The sequence below is a fragment of the Tenrec ecaudatus genome, chromosome 2 (genome assembly GCF_050624435.1).
Source record: "Tenrec ecaudatus isolate mTenEca1 chromosome 2, mTenEca1.hap1, whole genome shotgun sequence".
Taxonomy (NCBI): domain Eukaryota; kingdom Metazoa; phylum Chordata; class Mammalia; order Afrosoricida; family Tenrecidae; genus Tenrec; species Tenrec ecaudatus.
Genome location: NC_134531.1, coordinates 289,120,152 through 289,140,693, shown reverse-complemented (window position 1 = coordinate 289,140,693; position 20,542 = coordinate 289,120,152). Strand labels below are relative to the sequence as shown.

Sequence of the window (20,542 nt, the reverse complement as noted above, 5' to 3'; positions counted from 1 at the left end):
TAGAAATGTGAGGGGAATAGAGTTACCCGTATTGATTTATATTTGTATAAAGGAACATAGGAAGAAAAGGAATCAAGCAAATGATTATCTACTGGGGTAGTAAGGGAGTAAGGAGAGAATGCAAGAGTAGTCTATATATGCCTTTTGATGTCGCTTTGGTTTTTTAATCCAGAGAACTTATCATCTATCTAAATAATTAAATAAAAATGCCTTTATGGAGACATCACGTTCCAAAAAATATATTCCTTTTTTAAAGGCCCCTCCATCAAATCAACCCAGGTTTCAGCATCCTATATGCAAAACACTTCATCCGAAGACTATCGCTAGAATACGTGCATACCTGCTCTACATCATTGGAATGCCTGCTTTGGACAAGTTATATTTTTAGACACCATGATTGTCCTGACGCTGAGCTGCTCGATGTTAGAAGCAGCCAGGGCACTGGACTAGGAGGATGCAGCACTCTGGAGGTTTCTCTAGTCTGTACCCGTAGAACGATTGGTAAAGAAAGACTGAGCCAAACAGAGGCAACAGCCAGTGTCTGAACATACGAGCAATTCTCAGCCTCGCCTCCCATTTAAGGCTGGTGAGCTCCAGGGAAGGCGATTGCCATGCCATGTCACCACCGACAAAAGGAGGCGGTGGGTGCAAAAAGCTTGCTTTTCAGGTCAGCTCTGGAGGGAAAGCCACATTTCTGAACTGTTAGGGATCGTTCTGATTTCTAGGTTTGTCCACAAAGAATCTTTCTCTTCAAGGGGATCAAAGATCATAGGGAGTATCTTGGGCTGCCACAGTAAAAATGCACTCTATCCTTCTCACTTATAAAGGACCTCTAAAATCCAAACTATGACCGCCTCACTAAGCCAATTCAGGCATCCACACCCCCCTCCTTGTTCCACATCTATTCATGTTTCTTGCTCTCATAGCAATTAATTACCGTAAACTCTCCTTCCTTCTAAGGAGCTATCAAAGACTGTCCTTTGCTCCCTAAAACGCTCTGGACATGTCCTAGCCCTTAATTTGTGGCCAAACACCAATGTCAAAATGCTTTTCATCTCTGTGTTTTGCTAAGAAAGAAATATGCTGACTTAATTCTCACCTCACTTCCAGGTTCATTCCATTATTCAATGCCTATACCATGAACTTCATGCTATCAGTCCACAGAAAGAACTTTGCTTATAATCCATCTTACACACACACACACACACACACACACACACACACACCAGTATCCCTGTCTTAGATTTATATTTAAAATACCACTAACAATTGAGAACGTATTTATATCTTATACAAGTTTAAACCCTTGCAGAGAACCTACACTGTGCTGGGTAAACCAGGCATCCCATCTCTCGTTTGCTGAGCCACACCTAACTTGCTTCAGGTAAAGGTTTATATTCAGGGGTAAGTTTCCCAGAGTGTGAAGGTACATCCTCGATGCTCTCAATACCTGAGCAAGTGGACCACCTGCCAAGTACAGGCCTCACTGTAGCTGGATGTGGGACATGACTTTCAAGGTCCCGCGAGTCTGGAAGAGCAGAGTGCGCTTAATTTATTTGTCAAGAAGGTAATGCCATCTGATATACTTCTAGCTGAATACCGGTCAAGATTGAAGCTGAGTTCCCTGAGACCAGGACTGACGCCACGTCTTCCTTTCCCATGGCTGATGCTCAGCCTTGGCTCCACTTTTCCCTGAAGGCTAACCTGGGAGGTGACATGAGGAAAGAAAGGCCTTCCAGGAATTCAATGAGAAGCAAAATAAAAGACCGCCAAGCACAATCCACGCTGCCACTCAGTGAGGCCACCACCCAGATCACAGCACCAGGTTTCCAAGAAGGCAGAAGAGAAAGCGCCCACCCCTTTACAACTCATAGTTAATCCAGATGTTCAGAAAACAGCAGGAATGTGCTATTTTTTTTGAAAAGGCACCACCAAATGCTTATAAATTAGGAAACTATGGAAGTTGAAGTGGAAGATAGAATGACTTTCCCAAACTTCGCTGAAATAAGGGCTGAGAAGACATTGGGTAAAGGGTAACGCACTGCACGCTGGGAACACCTGGTTGGGTTGGCGTTCCTAACCAGGCAGTGCCAGTGTCGTGCTGGATTAAATATTTACTTCCTCTCCAGACATCTGGGATAGAATTAACCTCACTGGCTCATGTTACTATTTGAAAATCCAGAAAGCAAATGATTTGAATCCCTGTTAACCACTAAATATTTGGCTACACGGTGTTTGTCTCTTAGGCTTCAATTTTATCACCTTGTGCAGCAACGCAGCCCGAGGAGGAAGCTGCTTGGCTACTGGGTCAACAGTCTGTCACTGGGGGAAAGCAATTCCAAGCATGTTTGCAGTGTTAAGTGGCTCTAGTCGCTGGACACCGCAAACAGGCATGTGATCAGCTACCAGCCAACCGGTTGGCAGTTCGAATCATGCAGTGGAACCTGGGCAGGAAGACCCCGCCTTCTGCTTCCACAGGTCACCACCGTGAAAGCCCCACGAATTTGGTTTGGTTGTCCTTGTGACTGCTTGTTGGCCTCTAGAGGCCGGTCAAACCAATTGCAGGTGATGAGGAAGACAACATTAGTGCTATGCAACTAATGAATACCTGCCATGTGACAGTCATTTCCATCTACTATCTCCTGCCATGGTCACCACCGCCTCTGAAATAGATAGTATTGTCCCCTACGCTGAGACTTGCCTAAGATCGAAGAACACGTAAGTTTTGGCTCTGGATCTGCACATTCGCTTTGACTCTGCATCCATCCTCCTCCCTTTTGTGTGAACGAATGATTTTGACTCTTGCTGTTAGGGACACGCGTTCTTCTCCAAACATTCACAGAGTACAAGGATACAGGTTCAGTGGTGCTTAAAACCAATCCAGTCAGCAATGCATGATAATTTGTGATGGAACATGAGGAAGGATGCTGCGTACTGCTTGTCGGGATACCTCAGAGGAAGGAGCGCTAATAAAAGGAACCAAACCCAGCTGCCATTAATTCATTCTGACTCTATCGGGGTAGACTAGTGCTTCACAGGGGTTTCTATAGCTAATGGTTAGATACAGATCACAAGGTGTTTAGCTTCCTCCGGTGCATTGATTCAAGCTTTCCGTTAGTAGTTAAGCATGATAAATATCTACCCCCATTCTCACTCATCCAGACCTTACAGAACAGCATGGAACTAGCCGCATTGGATTTCTGAGACTACATCTTTAGAGGAACAGACAGCCTCCTCTTTGTTCTGAGGAGTAGTTGGTGGGTTTGAACAGCTGAAGTTGGAGTTAGCAGTCCAATACGTAACCCACTAAGCCAACAGAACTCCTTAAAAAGAATAGCGCTCCTAGGAGGAACTAGTCCCAATGATCGAACATCCACCCCCTATCGAGGGGGGAAAAACCAAAAATGTGGGTGAAGGGAAACAGTGAACAGTGTAAAATGTCTCACGAAGGTGGGAAGATGGGGCAGGAAGGGGGAAAAAAGAGGAGCTGATAGCAAGAACTCAAGTAGAAAAAATGTTATGGAAATGATAGCAACCTATGTACAAATATCCTTGATACAATGGATGTATGGATTATTATAAGAGCTGTAAAAGCCCCCAATAAAATCATTTATTAAAAAAATAATAAACACACAAAATGAACGAATCAAACTTAAGATGTCAGTTTAAAAAAAAGGAATAAAGGCTTGAAGGTAAACAAGCGGCCATCTAGCTGAGAAGCAACAAAGCCCACATGAAGAAGCACACCAGCCTGTGTGATCATGAGGTGTCAATGGGACCAGACATCAGTCATCAAAGACCCAGAACAAAACAAACAAAAAGCATATCATTGTGAATGAGGGGGAGAGCAGAGTGGAAACCCAAAGCCAGTCAGTAGTCAATTGAGCACCCCCTTGTCAGAACGGCCACAAGGAATTGAAAAGCCAGTCAGGGTGCAGTATAACACCGATGAAACACACAACCTTCCTCTAGTTCTTTAATGCGTCCCCCCCCACTCTCCCCTACCCCCTGCCACTACCATGACCCCAAATCTATCTTATAAATCTAGCTATACCAGAATATATATACTGATACAGAAAAGAGCTCAAAACACAAGGTATCCAGAGCAGATAAACCCCCAGGACCAATAAGGGGAGCAGCGATACTGGGAGGGTAAGGTTGCCTGGGGAATAAATGGGAACCGCCACAATTATCTACATATGGTCCTCATCCCAAGGGGACGGACAGCAGAAAAGGGGGGAGAAATGAGACAGCAGTCGGAGTAAAACATGAAAAATAAAAGAATAATTTATACATTATCAAGGGGGTAGGGGGTAGAGATGGAGGGTTGGGAAGGGAGTGGGTAAAATGAGGAGCTGCTGCCAGGGGCTCAAGTATAAAGAAAATGTTTTGGAAAAGGTGATGACAGCATAGGTAAAGATATGTTTGACAAAATGGATAGATGTATGGATTGTGATAAGAGCTGTAAGAGCCCCCAATACAATAACATTTTTTAAAAAGAGAGAGCCCTCGAAATGGAATCATTATAAAATCAAGTGGGTGGGTTATGCTTTGAACTGATGACTGTGAGACTGAAGTATGCACAGTGCGTCTTGCAACGTTCCCAGAACTGCCATGACCGAGAGCCGCGTTACCCAGCGTTGAGATGGACGCGCCATGCATCTCCCCTGCATCGTTAATATGAAAAACTGTGAAAACCCTAACTTCGGCCAAGTTCTTCCGTTTTCCACAAGGACCCAGGCACAGTTTGCTCCACATTTTCAGTCATTTTTCATTGATGTTAACAGGTTCGTTCAGCTTCAGTTAATACCCTCCCCCTCAGCCTTGCCAGGAGTCCAGCCCTTCCAAGGGTCTGGGCATGAGTCACCTGCAGGAGGACTAGGTGGTGTCGCCCACAGGCAAGTCTCAGGAGCCCAAAAAGAAAGTGTCTCAATGTCTCTTTCTTTTGTGCATTTTCTGCCTTTTCAAGTCACTCAAACTCACTGCTGTGGAGTCAGTGCTGACTCTGCACTGTAACTGAGACGATCACTTTGATGGGAATGGAAAGCCCAGTCTTTCTCCTGAGGAGCTGCTGGTGGTTTTGAACTGCCGACCATGTGGATCATGGCCCAATGTGTAACCATTACGCCACCAGGGCACCCCTTCAACCACACTGTGCTTATATATTTTTTCACTTAATCGTGCTGGAACTTTAACCAAAAAAAAAAAAACAACCCTTCATGGAAGTATAGATAGGTAAGCAAACTGACCCCTATCACCACAAGGGAAGAAGAGCTGTCTGAATTGCCCCTGGGGCTCCCCACCTGGTCTACCCTCTTAGAGAGGAGAAAAACAGTACTGAATACAAGCGCTGATGAGAACCTAGCTGGAAGTGGTCGATCTTCATGGTGCTGTTGTGGACTGGGCCGAAGATGGTGATCACGGAGATTCTCCTGGTCGCCATTTTGCAGAAGCTTTCCAGGTATTCGTCCCGCTGCTGCACATACATGTTGTTCTCAGCCTTGGGAGCGGTGATCAGCTGGAGGTGGGTGAAGTCAAGTAAAGATTAGTTTGCATAGATAGTTTCACATTGATGCAAAAGCCAAGCGGATAATTCAGGCTAGTGGTGATGGCTGAGAGATAAGCTACTGACTATTCCATTGGACAGTCAATAGAATCAGGGCCACAGGAGATTTTTTGAACAGAGATTTTTATAAAATGGTGCCAGGCAGCTTGGAGTTTTCTCTATTTCCCTTCATGACTACTCCCTGTGTCCTAGTTTTCTCATTTGTGAACTCGACCGGAATATTTATTTTGCAAGGCTTTGTGAGCCTCACATGAAAACTTGGCAGCCAAATGCTACTCCTCCCTTATCCCAGTTGGCTCATCAGACATTCAAAGATTCAGGGGTTACGACTATTACTTCATGTTCAACCGACTTGAACTTCACAAGTGGGTCTTGAGCACTATGGGGATATTTCATGGTTCAATTTTTTTTCATGGTTCAATTTTTTTTTTAATTTAGGCAATCTTGAAGAAAGTTTTTAGTTTTTTGTCATAGAAAAATTTCTTTGTCCCAATGTGTGTGTGATATATATATATATATATAATTTTGTCATAGAAAAATTTCTTTGTCCCAATGTGTGCGTGATATATATATAATATATATAATATACATAATATATATATATATATCTCACATTGTTTGATATTGAAGAGTGTTTTCATCCTTTCCACCCAGCCTTCTTTCCAATTTAGGTCTGGTATTTTTCACTTCAAAATTCAAACTCACTACCCTCAAGGCTGACTCACAGTGGCCCCGTCAGACAGGAGCGCACTGCCCTGTGGGTTCCGGAGGGTGGAACTCTTATAGGAGCAGAACGTCTCATCTTTCTCCGGCAGAGCAGCCAGTGGCTTCCAACTGCTGACTTTGCAGTGAGCTGCCCAGTGAATAACCACCAGGTCTCCTAGCAGCCCCTCAGAAAATCTATCTCCTCGTCAGTAATAACCCCGGGCTTCTTCTGGGGAACAGAGGAAAGATAGAAAAACTGAAAGAGTGTTTTAGTGATGAAGCTCCTGGGAAAAGAATTATTTTGATAGAAGACTATAATTATGCAAATTATATTTGCATAAAATGGGATACCTCCGTATTTCAGACATCCTTTTGAACCCTCTAAAGATGTCTCACATTTTTGACCTCACCCAGTGTCAACTTTCTCTAGCCCCTTGATTCGTTTGCCACCCTGTGTGAGCCTTCTCTAATCTCACCAGAGGTTTCCTGAGCTGAAATCGCCACGATGTGACATGAGAGACTAGGCATGTTGCTTTAGAGCGAACATGTGAAGTGAATTCCGCTGGCCCTTCCTGATGACCGTCGCTTCCTGCGCGAATGTGTGCAATGCACATTCCTTGCCTCTTGCTGATTCACTACTGAGCTCATAAACGAGCCTTTTCAAAGGAGTTTTCCTTAAGCCTGTTCTTTGATTTGACCACATGCTAATGTAGCAGACACGTTTCTACTTACTCGCCTAGTCTTATGAAACCTCTCTTGTGCTTTCTACTGGGAGCAGTTGTTTTCAAGTCGACGCTGACATATCGGCGTCATTCAAAATGCTCCAAAGGGCTTTCAATAGCGCGTGCTTGAGCATCGGCTCATCGGCCCCCTCCCCGCCCCCCCCCCTGCAATGCTTCTAAATAGACTTGGCCCCTAACCTCCTGGTTAGTATCCAAGTGAGCTAACAGTCGGTTTCACCCACTTCGGCATTTTCCTGAGGGGAAGATGGCAAGGTTTTTAAACCTCTTCCAAATACTGTATAAAAATGCATATCAATCAGGTACCAGTTTGAGCTTGCCACATATTTTCCCCATCAGAGATGTGTTTACTGCTGCCTACAGGTTATATATGAAGCAGGTATTATTCCTCAAGGAATTGAAAATGTGTTTAATAGCCTTTGAGTAGAATATTAACGAAGGTTTTGGGGGTAAAGTTATTTTTCCTGTTATTTATTTTAATCAGGCATGATATAGTTTATTTTTAAACTGTTGGGTTTGCTAATTGATTGTTTAGGATGGACATGGTGAGTAAGAAGCACTTGTTTTAGAAATATAACTTCCTGGCGGGGGTGGGGAATAATATGTCTCCAAGCTTATTAATTTATTTATACTTTTATATGTGTATGCTAGGTCCTGTCCAGTTGGTTCCAACTCACTATGCAACAGAACAGACACTGCACTGTCCTGTGTGCCAACCTTACAATTCATTGTTATATTTGAGCCCATGGTTGCAGCCACTGTGTGAATCCGTCTCTTTTAAAGTCTGTCCACTTCTTCAATAATTTTCTATGTTGCCAAGCATAATGTCGCATCTCCAGAATTAGTCCAAAGTGCTCGAGATGAAGTTTAACCATGTTTGCTTCTGAGGAGCATTCTAATGGCATTTCTTCCAAGACAGAATTATTCATTCTTTTGGCAGTCCATGGTATTTTCAATATTCTTGGAGGACATCATAACCGAGATATACAAATTCTCCTTCTTCCAGATTTCGCGTGCATATAAGGTGACTGAAAATACCATGGCTAGAGTCAGGCACAACTTAGTCTTCAAAGTGACATCTTTGCTTTTTAACATCTTATCTATCTATCTGACCTTCTGATTATGAATTGGATGACGATTTACGGAGCCAGTCTGCCTTTCACCAGTTTATGCACATTTTTGTCTCTTGCTGTGACTTGCAATTCCCATAATGTAACCACTCATCCCACCCTTCCTTCCTGTGCTTCCCATTTCTCCTCCTTTTCTAACCCTTCCTGCCCTTGGAACTTCGTCCTTGGGCAAGTGCTCCCCCTCGGATCTGGGATGAATGATGGTCCTGCGGATTGTGGCCCATGCGGATTTTTGCCCATGTTGTTGTTCACCTTGTACACCCATCTGTGGTTTGTCTGAAAACTGAGCTGTGTGGTGAGTCCCCCAGTCTGAGGGAGCACTAACGACCACACTCTCTGGATACCCCAATCTTGTTAACCTTTTAAACAGGTCTTTTGCAGCAGATTTGCCCTATACAATATGTTTGATTTCTTGATTGCTGCTTCTTTGGGTATCGATTGTGAATTCAGGTCAAATTAAATCTTTGACAAATTTCATCTTTTCTCCAATTATTTTGATGTTGCTTATCGGTCAAATTGTGAATTATTATGATGATTTTAATTTAAAAGCTAAGGTATAATCCATATACTCTGTAGCCTTTGATCTTTATGGGCAAATACTTAAAATCCTTTTCACTTGCAGCGTGTGTCTGTAAACTGCAAATTATTAAGGAGTCTTCCTCAAATCCTGGTTCTGAGTTCTAGTGCAGTTTCTGGGATTACTTTTGCTCGCTGTACAAATTAAATCCTTATAGAGAAAGAATACAACCCTGAGGCACATCTCTCCTAATTTTAAACCACTTAGTATCGTCTTACTCTCGTCCAATGATTGCCTCTTGGTCTGGACTCCACCCGAGACAATCACATGTTCTGAATGTTTTTCTGTGCCATCAACCAAGATTCATCCGATGTCAACAATGATTTCCCTGTTCCACATCCGCTTCTGAATCTAATTTGAATTTCTAGCAGATCCCTGTTAATTAATGCTGTTTTCACATTATCTTCAGCAAAATTTTACTTGTGTGTGATGTTTGATCATTTTCTCAATGTCCTGAATTGCCTTCCTTTGGCGTGGTCAAAGGCTCCCTTCAAGTCAGATGCTTTAGCCATTTAAGGTGTTTCTAAAAATATATGGTGGTAGTATTTTTAATTTCTTTTAATGAGCATTTGAATTTTTTTTCTTTTCAAATTTTGAGGGTAGCCCAAATCGGAGAGTTTTATTTTTATTCGGGATATTTTAGGGTTTTTTTACTTCTGGCTGATCCTCATTCATAAACACACTTTTAAAATAAATAAAATGAATGTTTTACGTGCAAACACATGACAGCCAACCATTAAAAAAAATAAAACTAGAGGAGGATATTTACTGTTAATGAGTACTTAGTCATGACTCAGACCTCAGTTGTGTTTGTTTGGTTTATGTCCTAAATTAGGAGTCCTTACACATTAGACTGCTAACCACAAGGCCAGCAGTTTGAAACTACCAGCTATTCTATGGGAGAAAGACAAGACTTTCTATTCCAGTAAAAAGTTACAGTCTTGGAAACCCACAGGGTTTTCTTGCCAATTTAGTCTCTGTCAGGTGGAATTGACTCGATGGCAGTGAGTTCAGTTTTTTGCGTAGTTGGGCAAACAGTTAACACTTGTGATCGCTAACTGAAAGGATACAGGTAAGACTCCCTGAGTTGCCTCAGAACAAAAGCCTGGTGAGTGACCTACTTCAGGAAAAAAAAAAAACTATCCATTAAAAGTCTTATGGAACAAAGTTATATTTCCACCCTGAATCAACTCAGTGCCAACTGCTGGTGCTGGTGGCTTTTAAGTTATGGATAAGTCCAAGTTCAGACTATTTGTAGAAGAGTCACCAGGGCACAACTACCCAGACGCGGTCACTGCCATTGAGTCGATGCTGACTCGTGCTGACCCTGTAGGACAGGGTAGAGCTGCCCTGTGGGCTACTGAGACAGAAACTCTTTACCGGAGTAGAAAGCCTCATCTTTCCCCCGCGGAGTGGCTGGTGGTTTCGAACTGCGAGATCACGGACATTTACCTGAGATCACCACTCATTCCCAGCAGTAGTTTTAGGCCGTGTGTAAAATACGGAACCGCCTCTGGGGGTTCCCTTCACCTCCTGGTCTTTATTCTAGGATGCACTAACCGCCTGACATGGTGGCATTCACTCTGCATGACTCATTTCTTTGCCTCGTGACCCTCTGCTCTCTGACCGCAGTCTCTCGCTTGCTAACCTTGGCCCTATTCCAACTTACACAACTCTTTTACCCGCTATAGCCAGCCCTGGCTAAATGGTGGCATGAAAGGAACCTTTGGCACAGAGAATGGGTGAATGCCGTCAAAATTGAAAGGCCTTCATAATACTTCTAGTTTAACCCTGACTAGCTTGGAGCCTTAAGAAAGGCATTTAGTCTTGGGAAGCTCCGCTTTCTCATCTGTAAACAGGAACAACTCTGCCAACCACGCATGATTGTTGTGAGAATCACATGAAAAAAATATACCCCAAATCTATCAAATCAATAATTCCTACAGAGCTACTATGAGTCATGCCATCACTCAAAGCACGCTCCCCCTGAATAGTTCACCCACACACCCTCCTTTGCCTTTGAGCCCATCACCTTCCCTCACCTAGCAAGTTCACCCCACCTGCTCCACTCCACAGACTCTGAGTCGTTCTTAATTCTCGTCTTCCATGCCTCAAAAAAATATCTTCTTCTTCTCCTCCTCCTCCTCCTCCTCCTCCTCCTCCTCCTCCTCCTCCTCCTCCTCCTCCTCCTTCTTCTTCTTTTTGAATGGCTGCTCTTATTGCCTATGGAGAGTGTCCTGGTGGGACCATGGTTAAACCCTTAGCCCCTAACTAAAAGGATGGCGGTCTGAGCCTCCCCAGCAGCTCCATAGTACACAGGCCTGGCAAAAGGCTCCTGTAAAGACCACAGCCTAGACAACCTCATGGGCACGTCCTGCTCGGTCCTATGGGGTCTTGATGAGTGGTTGTCGACTCCATGGCCACAAACAATAACAACAGCAACAATATTATCTGTGGAGGCCTTGGGTGGTGCCAACCATGAGTACCCTGGGTTGAAAGTTTGAGTTCACTCAGAGGCACTTTCAAAGAAGGGGCTGGTGGTCTACTTCCAAAGTATCAGCCATGGAAAACCTTGTGGAGCACAGTTGAACTTGACACGCACAGGGTCCCCACGAGTCAGAGTCAACTGCACAATAGGCGTGGCTCTTTTTTTAATTTTATTTTTTTTATCTGAGCTACTCGGAATTTGTGGATTTCCTTGATGGACTATTATCTTTTATGCTACACCACACTTTCCCAACTAGAGTTTAAGTTTCTCAATGCGCTGAAACCCCATCTCCTATCACCGCATCACATGATGCTACGATCACAGGATACATGGATCATTCCACCGTCAGAGGAGAGGTGAAGGGCTTACAGTGACCCCTGACTATTAATCTATAGGTACAGCCCCCAACCATTGGCAAAGGCTTACTCCCTTACACATTTCATCTGCTTCTTAAATTTGCATCAGGAAACAGAGAGGAGGCTGATCCTCTGTACACATCTCAGGGACTCCTCTCTCTCTATTGGCGTTTCTGTCACATTTTCTCGCTTGGCGTTCTTTCAAAGTGCTTAAAATGAAAACCGTTTCCAGTTCCCACTTCCGAAAGAGAGCATTCTAGAACTTTGCAGGAAACATTCTTTCCTGGCAGTTGTGCTTGGCCTCTTTCCAGTTTGGTGGCAATAAATCAGGGGGGTGTTTCATGACTTTAGAATTGTGATGTGGTTCTTTTCCAGGTCTCTGTTTCAACTGGGGTGCTGGCCCGGTGAGCCTGGGGGGGATCAGGGAGTCAGTTTACATATGTCAAAGGAGCAAGCAGGAATAGAAAGATGCTATGTGGGAAGATCTTTTCAGTCTCAGATTGTTCTAAATACCCTTTTAGGCCCTAAAACAAACCCAAGGCCGTTGAGTCAGTTCTGATTCATAGCAACCCGGTCTAGGAGGGTTCCTGAGACCGGAAATCTCTGTGGGAACAAACAGCTTCATCTTCTCCTCTCAAGCAGCTGATGGGTTTGAGTCACTGACCGTGTGCTTAGCAGTCTAACACAGGGTCCCCAGAGGGTGCCACCGTTAACAGACTCAGCTACTACTGGAAAGGTTCGTGGTTTGAGTCTACCCAGAGGTGTCTCGGGAAAAAGGTCTGGAAATTGATTTCCAAAAAACCAGTCATTGAAAACTGTGGAGCTCAGTTCTCTGCCAACACACATGGAATCCCACGAGTTGGAATGGGCTAGGCAACTGTTTGGGGCTCAAAGCACTAGATTTTCATAGAAAAGAAACCTTCAAGCTACAAAGGCACAGCTTTCAACTCGTTAATAAATAAAACCAATTAAAGACATTATTATCCTATGATCTAAGATTCCTGAGTTTGAAATATCAGATTGAAAATATCAATCCACTTGCACTATAGGAGATTCACTGTGAAACCTCTTATTGATGGACAGGTTGGGTGATCTCAGGGTCCCAAATGCTGATTTTTCAGCTGAAGGGCTTGCTAGCTTGTCTATAGTCTCAGTGTGACCAACCCCACACTGAAACATGCCATTGGAAAGATTAAGTTCACCGGGATTCAATCTCTTGCCCTGACTGGCTGCTGGGAAAGGCAGAGACCCGAGGTACCAATTACCATACTTGTAGGCACTAAAGCAGAAGGCCCACGCTAACAGCAGGGTAGCCCAGAATGTTAACAATACATTTTCCCATCGGTCCAAGAAAATTAAGCTTGAAAATAAATTTTGAAATGTGCACAATGATTTGTTCCCAGGATGATATCTAGCTTTCCCCTTCACTTCAGAGCACAGGCCTACAGGAAGTTCATCCACACAAGAAGGCAAAATGGGTAGAGCATGTACTTCCAAATCAAGTTCAGATACTGAGTTCAAACTGACCCTAGTGCAAATACTCACTCTGACAATTATTATATATATGAGAGAGCATCACAGAGTTCATGGAAAGAATGGAAATAAAAGATAAAGAGAAAACACTGATGCCTATTATATATATATATATATAGATAGATATATAATTTTTCAACCTCTCTAATCTTTCTGTCCTTTGATTTTTTAATCTGTAGAATGGGGTTTACAAAGTCCTTTGTCATAGGGGTTTTTTGTTTGTTTGTTTGAGATTTTAGCCAACACACACCTTACAGGATATGACCTTGAGAAGCAGTGGGTTTGACGGAGTGAATTTAAGAATAGAACACCCAGGTCCACCTGGGGCTTCTTTCTAGTGGCACTGTTGGGTAAGCGTTGGACTGTTAACCACAAGGTCAGTGATGCAAATCCATCAGACATTCCATAGGTGAAAAATGAGGCTGCCTGGTCCTGTAAAGGTTTACAGCTTCTGAATCCCTACATAGAGTCGCCATGAGTTGAAATCAATCCAATGGCAATGGGTTTGGGTATGCTATGATTCCCTCAACCACAACCCATGCCATATTACCAGCATACCTCAAAGTAATTGATAAAGAAATCAGCATAGACTTTTTTTATATCTCAAGAATGTTATACGTGTATGCATGGGACTAGTGGTTTATGATAACTTGCAGTTAAGATCTAGATTACTACATGAACAGAAAGAGTTGCCAAAAATCTTTATATAATTGTTCATAAGGCAATCCTCATTTAAAATTCTGTTCATTAGGTAAGTTAAGGCCGTTTGGAGGAAAATATGCTCAGCCCTTTATGTATATTAGTTGAACAATTAAGCTTCTGAATAACATCCCCTACCTTTCCCAGGAAAAGTGAGTAGAAAAAGGCGGCAGCATACCTACAGAAAATGCTGCCTACAGCAATGAGTTGTAAAATGATGGCCTCTTACGGGCAGTGATGGAAAGAGCAATGTTTAAAAGAAACTGCTCAGCCAGACCTTCTCCCTGCCATCAAGTCATCTCTGACTCCCGTGGGCCTTAGAGGACAGAGTATAACTGTCCCTGTGGGTTTTCACGGATGGACATCTTTTCGAGAGCAGAAAGCCCCATCTTTCTTCCCCAGACGGCTGGTGCGTGTGAGCTGCTGACTTTACAATGTAGCAGCCCCACTTGTAACCCAGGTGTGTCCTAGCCATACCTGAGCTAAACCAAAGAAAGCTGTCGCCGCTGAGTAACACTTAACGCACAGCGCCCCTATGCAGAGTTCTAGAGACTCCATATTTCACAGGGGCAGCCTCATCTCTCACGAGCAAGGAAGCTGATGGATTTGAACAGTTGACCTTGGTCAGCCACCCCACCCCTAGCCCACAGCACTACCACACCTCTGGAAAAGGATCAATGTCACCCACAATCCTTCACCCAGAAGCACGGATTTTCTCCCCATCTGGTGAAACAGAGAGACCCTTTTCTCCTCACCCATGTCTCCCTTTTCCAACTTCATGCCCATTTCAGTCCTCATTAGCCCGTCGGAAAACACATGTTGGAGGAGGGGATGACAAGATGACAGTGCCTTCTGTTGGTGCGTTCTTTCCTTGCTTTCTTGCTGGCCCCACAGCCGATAGGGCCAAGAGCAAGTCCAGCTGGTTTCTGCTTCGCCTCACATGACATCAGCAGAAGCTGTCATCTGAGTTTCACTTGCTCAAAATTTATGACCAGGGATACAGTTAAAAGCAGAAAAGGCCCATCTGGGCTTTCAGATTCCTTACTGTAGGAGTGAAGAGGCGAAGGGAGAAAATGGCCTAACTAATCTTGAGGGGAATGGTAGTGAAACCCCCTTTCTTTTGATTCACAAACTATGGGCAATGGGTGTATTTGCCAGGTGGGTACACTCCCCCCACCCGCCACCCCGTATACTTCTAACCATGAGCAGGAGTTTCCTGCCTTGTTGGTTGGATGGCCAGGGCTGGGTGATGTCCTTAATACTGGACACAGTCCCAGGCACTCAAGGGGACCTCACAGAACACACCACTATGGCTGCTCCACCCTAATATAGAGCACTTTGCCCCACAGCTCCCCGAACGCACACTCTAGTGCCAGCAAAAAAAGAAAAAGAGTTCTATTTTGAAATCTGTGGTTCTTTTGATTAGGACAGGAAGGGTTCTGTTTATGTAGACTGCGCATCCAACTAGTGGTTAAACTATCCTAGCAGCTTATCCTCTGGTAACCTAAATATATAGTCTATGGCTCTGGCTAAAAACACATAAGTAGATGCATATAAATGTATCAAAGAAAACAAACAAAAAAACAATCATCACCTAGTTGCAGTACAACAGAACACACACACACACACTTAACTTTTTAACTCATTGCCATCAACTAGTTTCCAACTCATAGCAACCCTGTAGGGCAATATAGAGCTACCTCTGTGGGTTTCTGAGACTGTAACTGTTAATGGAAGTAGAGAACCTCATCTTTCTTTGGAAGAGCAGCTGATGGTTTCAAACAGCTGACCTTGCAGTTAGCAGCCCAACTCTTAACCTACTATGACACCAGGGTTCCCTTTAGAGTCTACTAAAGCCTAAGCTTCATTCCAATATATAGATTCACTATCAATGTAGGTAAGTAGCTAAGGGACTCTTGGGACATTCCATAAATTCTGCAAGACACGTTGCTGCGGATAACATTTCAAATGCAACATTACAGTGGGCAGCAGGCCTGATTCAAACACTGTAGGACAGATCAAAACACTCAGAGAAACTATCTGAAACATAGGTGCCTAGTCTTGAGAGATGAGCGGCTATCTCCCTGGGTGGGGACTGCAGGGCAGGGTCACCCTGGGCCTTCAGCAGATAGGAGCTGCCTTCAGCGGTACACGCTGGCTTTGCCCACCCAGGTATCCGAGAGAACCATTCCAGACCCACACTGTTGGCAGTGGCAGCCGCGTTGACTTAACTTTTTTTTCACTTGACAATTGCATCACCGCCTTTTCCTCCTCGTTTGCCAAGTGTAAAATGACAGCATCAAGAAGCCAGGAGAAACCAGCACCAAACATAGGGAACATGAGGCTCAGGAAGAAGGAGTCCTCACTTTGAGGATAGGGCTTATTTTTGCTCCAAGTCCTCCTGACATTTAACTAGCTCTTGGCAATGTCCAAGAGAGGGGGTAGATGGGGGTGGGATGGGCGGGGTGTGTGGCTTGCTCAAGACCTGCAGTAATCAGAACGACCGCCAAAGCTGAAGTTAGTACTGCGTGTCTGTTTTATACACGCATGTGCATACATACACACATGCGAACACACATAAAAGGTGTTCATTTTATGAAGACTCAAGAGAAACTACTGACATCTAGACTCCCAATTCAGGAGTAAGGACAATGGGAGCAATTTCTCTAATTCCCCATTCCTTTGGCTTCTTACAAGTAGCTGGGCAGTGATGGAGAGGTAGTCCGTGAGGGGAGATTTCACAAGTCGTTTTACAAGTGACTCATGAGGGCCACACAAACTCATACCTCCTTCCACACACCGACTCCTGCCCGCTACTCACCAAGGTGGCCTGCCCTTTGAGGGTTTGCATAGGAAGATAGAAAACATTATGGAAGGGAACGGAACCCTGTCAGTCCCCCCACACAAGTGCGTCCAGTTCTCAGGATCCAGCTGTTATAACTAGGAACAGTGCAATCCGTTCTGAGAACCTTATCATTCTCCTATTTAGTTGAACTCGGGGAAAAGAGCTGTACCCAGAAATATGAAGTGGTTGTTGGAAAGTTGGCGGAAAAATTCCATTGCTTTCCAAACACATTTTTCCACGGACTTTTGAACTTTAGACCTTGACAGAGGGGAGTAAGGATGGGGTGTGCCTACTGAGTTTGGAAACAGCTGATTACAGATGCCTGTCTGCTCTCATGTCTCAGGAACTCCCAGCCACTGGCTCCATACCATGATTCTGAGCGCACTGGGTCTTCGAGCATCTATCTAAGCCAATATAATCTCTGTGCCAGCACCTTGGCTATCATGGCCTGGCTACCTTTTCCTGAGAACTAGTCTGGTCTTAACACGCTGCGGGTTCACCCAGACACTGACTTCTAGCAAGGTGCTTTGGGGGAAGCAGCAGACCAAACAGTAGCACGTCCCATCTCAGCCCACAGAACAGGACACAGGAGAAGATTCACTTACTAGGATCCTGCGTTTGCCTTCAAAGGAACCCAGCAGGTCAGCCACTGACTTTTGGGGGCTCTGCGGGAAGAGTTTCGCGGGGGGCTTCAGGTAGCCCTCCTGCTCGCTTTTATCCGCCTTCTTCTTCTTGCTCTTCTCTTTGTCCAGCTTGCTCGTCTTCTCTGGCTTGTCCTTCTTCGCTGGCTTTTGGCTCTTGAGGAGCTTGTCCACTTTCTCCTGCTTTACCTTCTTTTTCTTGTTCGGTTTCTCAGGTTTCTCATGCTTTTTGGACTCTTTGGCTTTCTTAGGGGGTGTGCTGCCCACCTGCAGCTCCTCCTCCAGATGAGAGGCGGTAGGCCGGCTGAAGGGCTTATCCTCATACTGATTACTAAGGCCTTTGTCGTGGGCCTTCTTTTTCGGCGGTTTCCCCTTAGCTGGCTTGAGAGGACCCGGCTCTTGGTGGCCCTGCTCCCGCCTGTCCGTGCGGTTGTCCCGGAAACGGCCAGAGCCACCCCTGCTGCTGTGCTCTGGGATGATGGTGGCAGGGCCAGCCGTGAAGCTCTCCACGCGGGTGGTCTTGCCGGGCCTCCTGGTGCTCGGTGGCCGCTGCTTGTGTTGCTCCTTCCTGATGGAAGGGGAGAGGTTCTCAGAGCCTGAGGGCTCCCTGGCAGTGGTCACCTCCGCCGTGGTGGGGGGCTTGCGGGGGTCCAAGGAGACATGCATCCAGGTGGGCCAGAGCCTCTGGGTGGTGGGGAAGGCAGTGGTGGTCGTCGGTCTTGACGCTCCGGTGAACAACCCAGATGTGGCCCGGGTCACCGTGGTGACTGGAGCCAGAGGAGGGGTGGTGACCCTTGGGGTTTGGGGATCTGGGGGAGCAGTCGCTCTGGTGGTGGCCGGTTTCTTCGTCACCTTCACCCGACTCTCTCTGGTTGGGGGGACGGGGGCTCTCCTCGGGTCTTCTTTCCTGGACCTGCCTTCTGCTCCCGCACCCCCAGCGTGGTCCCCTTCGTCCACCACCTGACCCTCCACCCCAGCGGCTTTGCACTTTTGGACGAAATTCTTCTGGATGATCTTCTCGATCTTTCGCATGGGGCCCTGGTCGATGATTTCGTACAGAGCCTCCAGCCTGACGGGATAGGGGTAGCGTTCTTCCACCTGCAGCGTCTTCTTCAAGAGCACCATGCCGAACTTCCCCTTCTCCAGCTTCAGGAAGCCCATCAGCTTGGGGATCAGGCTGGGCTCCAGCGGCTGCTCCAGCACCCGACCCTCGCTGGTGATCCTGCGCACCTTGCCACCCTCCTCGCCTGCCTGGTGGAAGAGCAAGATCTGCAGGATGTGCCTGTCGGCCAGCTCGCAGTACACGTCACGCTTCAGCAGGCTCATCATCAGGCGGTAGTAGCCTTCCGAAGCATGGGGGGCCGAGATGACCCACACTCGGTTCTTCCCGGCGAAGCTGGCCAGGATGCTGGGGGAACTGGCCCTGGAGAGGAAACGCTCCATTCTAGGCCCTTCATCCCGGACCATCTCCCGAGGGGCGCTCCTGCCCGCTGGTGGCTGCTCAGACCTCACCTGGGGACCCCGGAAGCCCTCGGGGGCTGGCAGGACGGTGTGGGGCTGGAGCTTCAGCACTGGCACGCCCCTCCTTCTCTGGAGGCCCGGCTCCTCTTGGGGGGATCTCTCGGTTCCCGCAGATCTCCCCGTGTGCCTCAGTGGCCGCGCAGGCCGACTCCCCACTGGGGATACCCAGGACACTTTCCGGCCCCGATGGCTCGCGCGTTTCGCCTCATGGATGTGGGGTTCTGAGACACAGATCAGCCACAGAGCCAGCAGCGTGGTGAAACCGGGTCCCGTTCTCCACGTCATGCTGTCATCCACTTTGAGGGGCAGTGGGTGTCATGAAACAGAAAGGGGGTGCGGGGGGGGAGGGGAGAGAAGAACATCATTGAATGGAAAACGAAGCTGATTTCGCTTTTTCCTCGCTCATGGTCAAGGGCAGGGGGAAAGGAAGGCTGGGAGAAGAAGGGAGAAGGCCGGGAAATGGAACTTGGGGTGCGATTCTATGGCTTTTAACCCCTTGGGATTTGCCAGCCTTTGGCGGAGAGATTACTCAAAGCAGGCAGTGCCAGCCGGCTGCCCAGTCAGCTGAGTTGTCCCCGGCCCTCGGGGATGCCCCGGAGAAAATCTGGACCGAGCCTGGACATCAGGACAACCTTCCCGTTTCACCGCCTCCAGCCAGCCCCCCCAGAATCCAGCTCCGCACCTAGAGCCAGAACGCGTCCCACACTCACCTTGCGGCTCATAGAGCTGCAACGCCGACGGCTGGACCCGAAAGCTGACGTCTGGTCCCAGGACAACTTCCTATGTGGAATCCTGGAATCCGTTGTCCCCCGGCCCTCTCTTCCCCTTCGCCAGGGTGAGCAGGACAAAGGGACGTTCCCGGCAGCTCCAGCTTCCCCGGTCCCACCACAGTCCAGTCCTGTTCCGGAGTCGAGCGTCTTTTTGGCTGTCTTCCTTCCCGTGTCTTTTTTACCTTCTTAACAAGGAGGCTGGGGTACAAGGAGCTGTCCCCCGGAGTCTTGGCACTTCCATTGGCCTGCAGCTTCTGCCTGGTCCCCTGTGGTCCAGGGCGTCTGTCACTCGCACAGACTCAGGACGCGGCCCTTCAACGTGGAGCCCGAGCTCTCTCTCCCTCTTTAAGTTCCCAGAGCCTTCTTATCACCCGTTTCCCCCCCACAGTCTGGCCTAGGTCCTTTGTCTCCCAGCGTAAAAGCTCCGGGATTAATACATTTTCCAGGCTGAGGCCAAGCGCAGGAATGTGAGGTTGAAAGGGGACTCCCCCCACTCCTCCCTTTTTTGCCTGCTATTCTTTCTTCCCACCTTTCTCCCCACCCACCCCCCTCTCCTTCCCTTTCCTCTTTCTCCTTCTTTTGCTCCTTGCTCTTGCCCAGATTCAGTCGGGGCCACCTCAGCTCCGCTCCAAACCAAACTCAAACAGCAGCCGCTGCTGGGACGCAAGGAGATTGCTCTAAGAATTTAACAGATCAGCAAAACACCGCCCTCCTGCCCAAGTCGGCACATGGAGGGTGGACTCAGTGGGGAGGGGGAGGGCTGTTTTTTTGGGGGTGGGGGGGTGGGGGAAAGTTTTGAAACACTACACATCATCATAAATCACTGTAGAATCGGATGGTCGAGAACTTAACCCTTCACGCACCATGTGATCAGGAGACTGTCCCTTCCTGTCTGTTTGTTCTCACATTGCTCTTTGCAAAGGGAAAATCCTCCTAGTTCTGCATCGGGCTGTGTGATTTTCAGAGCGACA

At 46.6% G+C, this 20,542-nt stretch overlaps 1 protein-coding gene across 1 annotated transcript in view; it reads right to left on the bottom strand.

The window, feature by feature from the left end:
• Window positions 1–20,292, bottom strand: part of CCDC80 (coiled-coil domain containing 80) — a 37,089-nt gene extending 16,797 nt beyond the window's left edge. Inside the window, exons 1-3 of the mRNA XM_075542530.1 lie at window positions 19,512–20,292; window positions 17,245–19,097; window positions 5,362–5,518 (exon numbers count right to left, since the gene is read on the bottom strand). Coding sequence (XP_075398645.1) covers window positions 5,362–5,518; window positions 17,245–19,086 — 1,999 coding nt within the window. The 5' untranslated portion in view covers window positions 19,087–19,097; window positions 19,512–20,292. The remainder of the gene's footprint in view (window positions 1–5,361; window positions 5,519–17,244; window positions 19,098–19,511) is intronic.
• Between the last annotated feature and the right edge of the window lie 250 nt (window positions 20,293–20,542).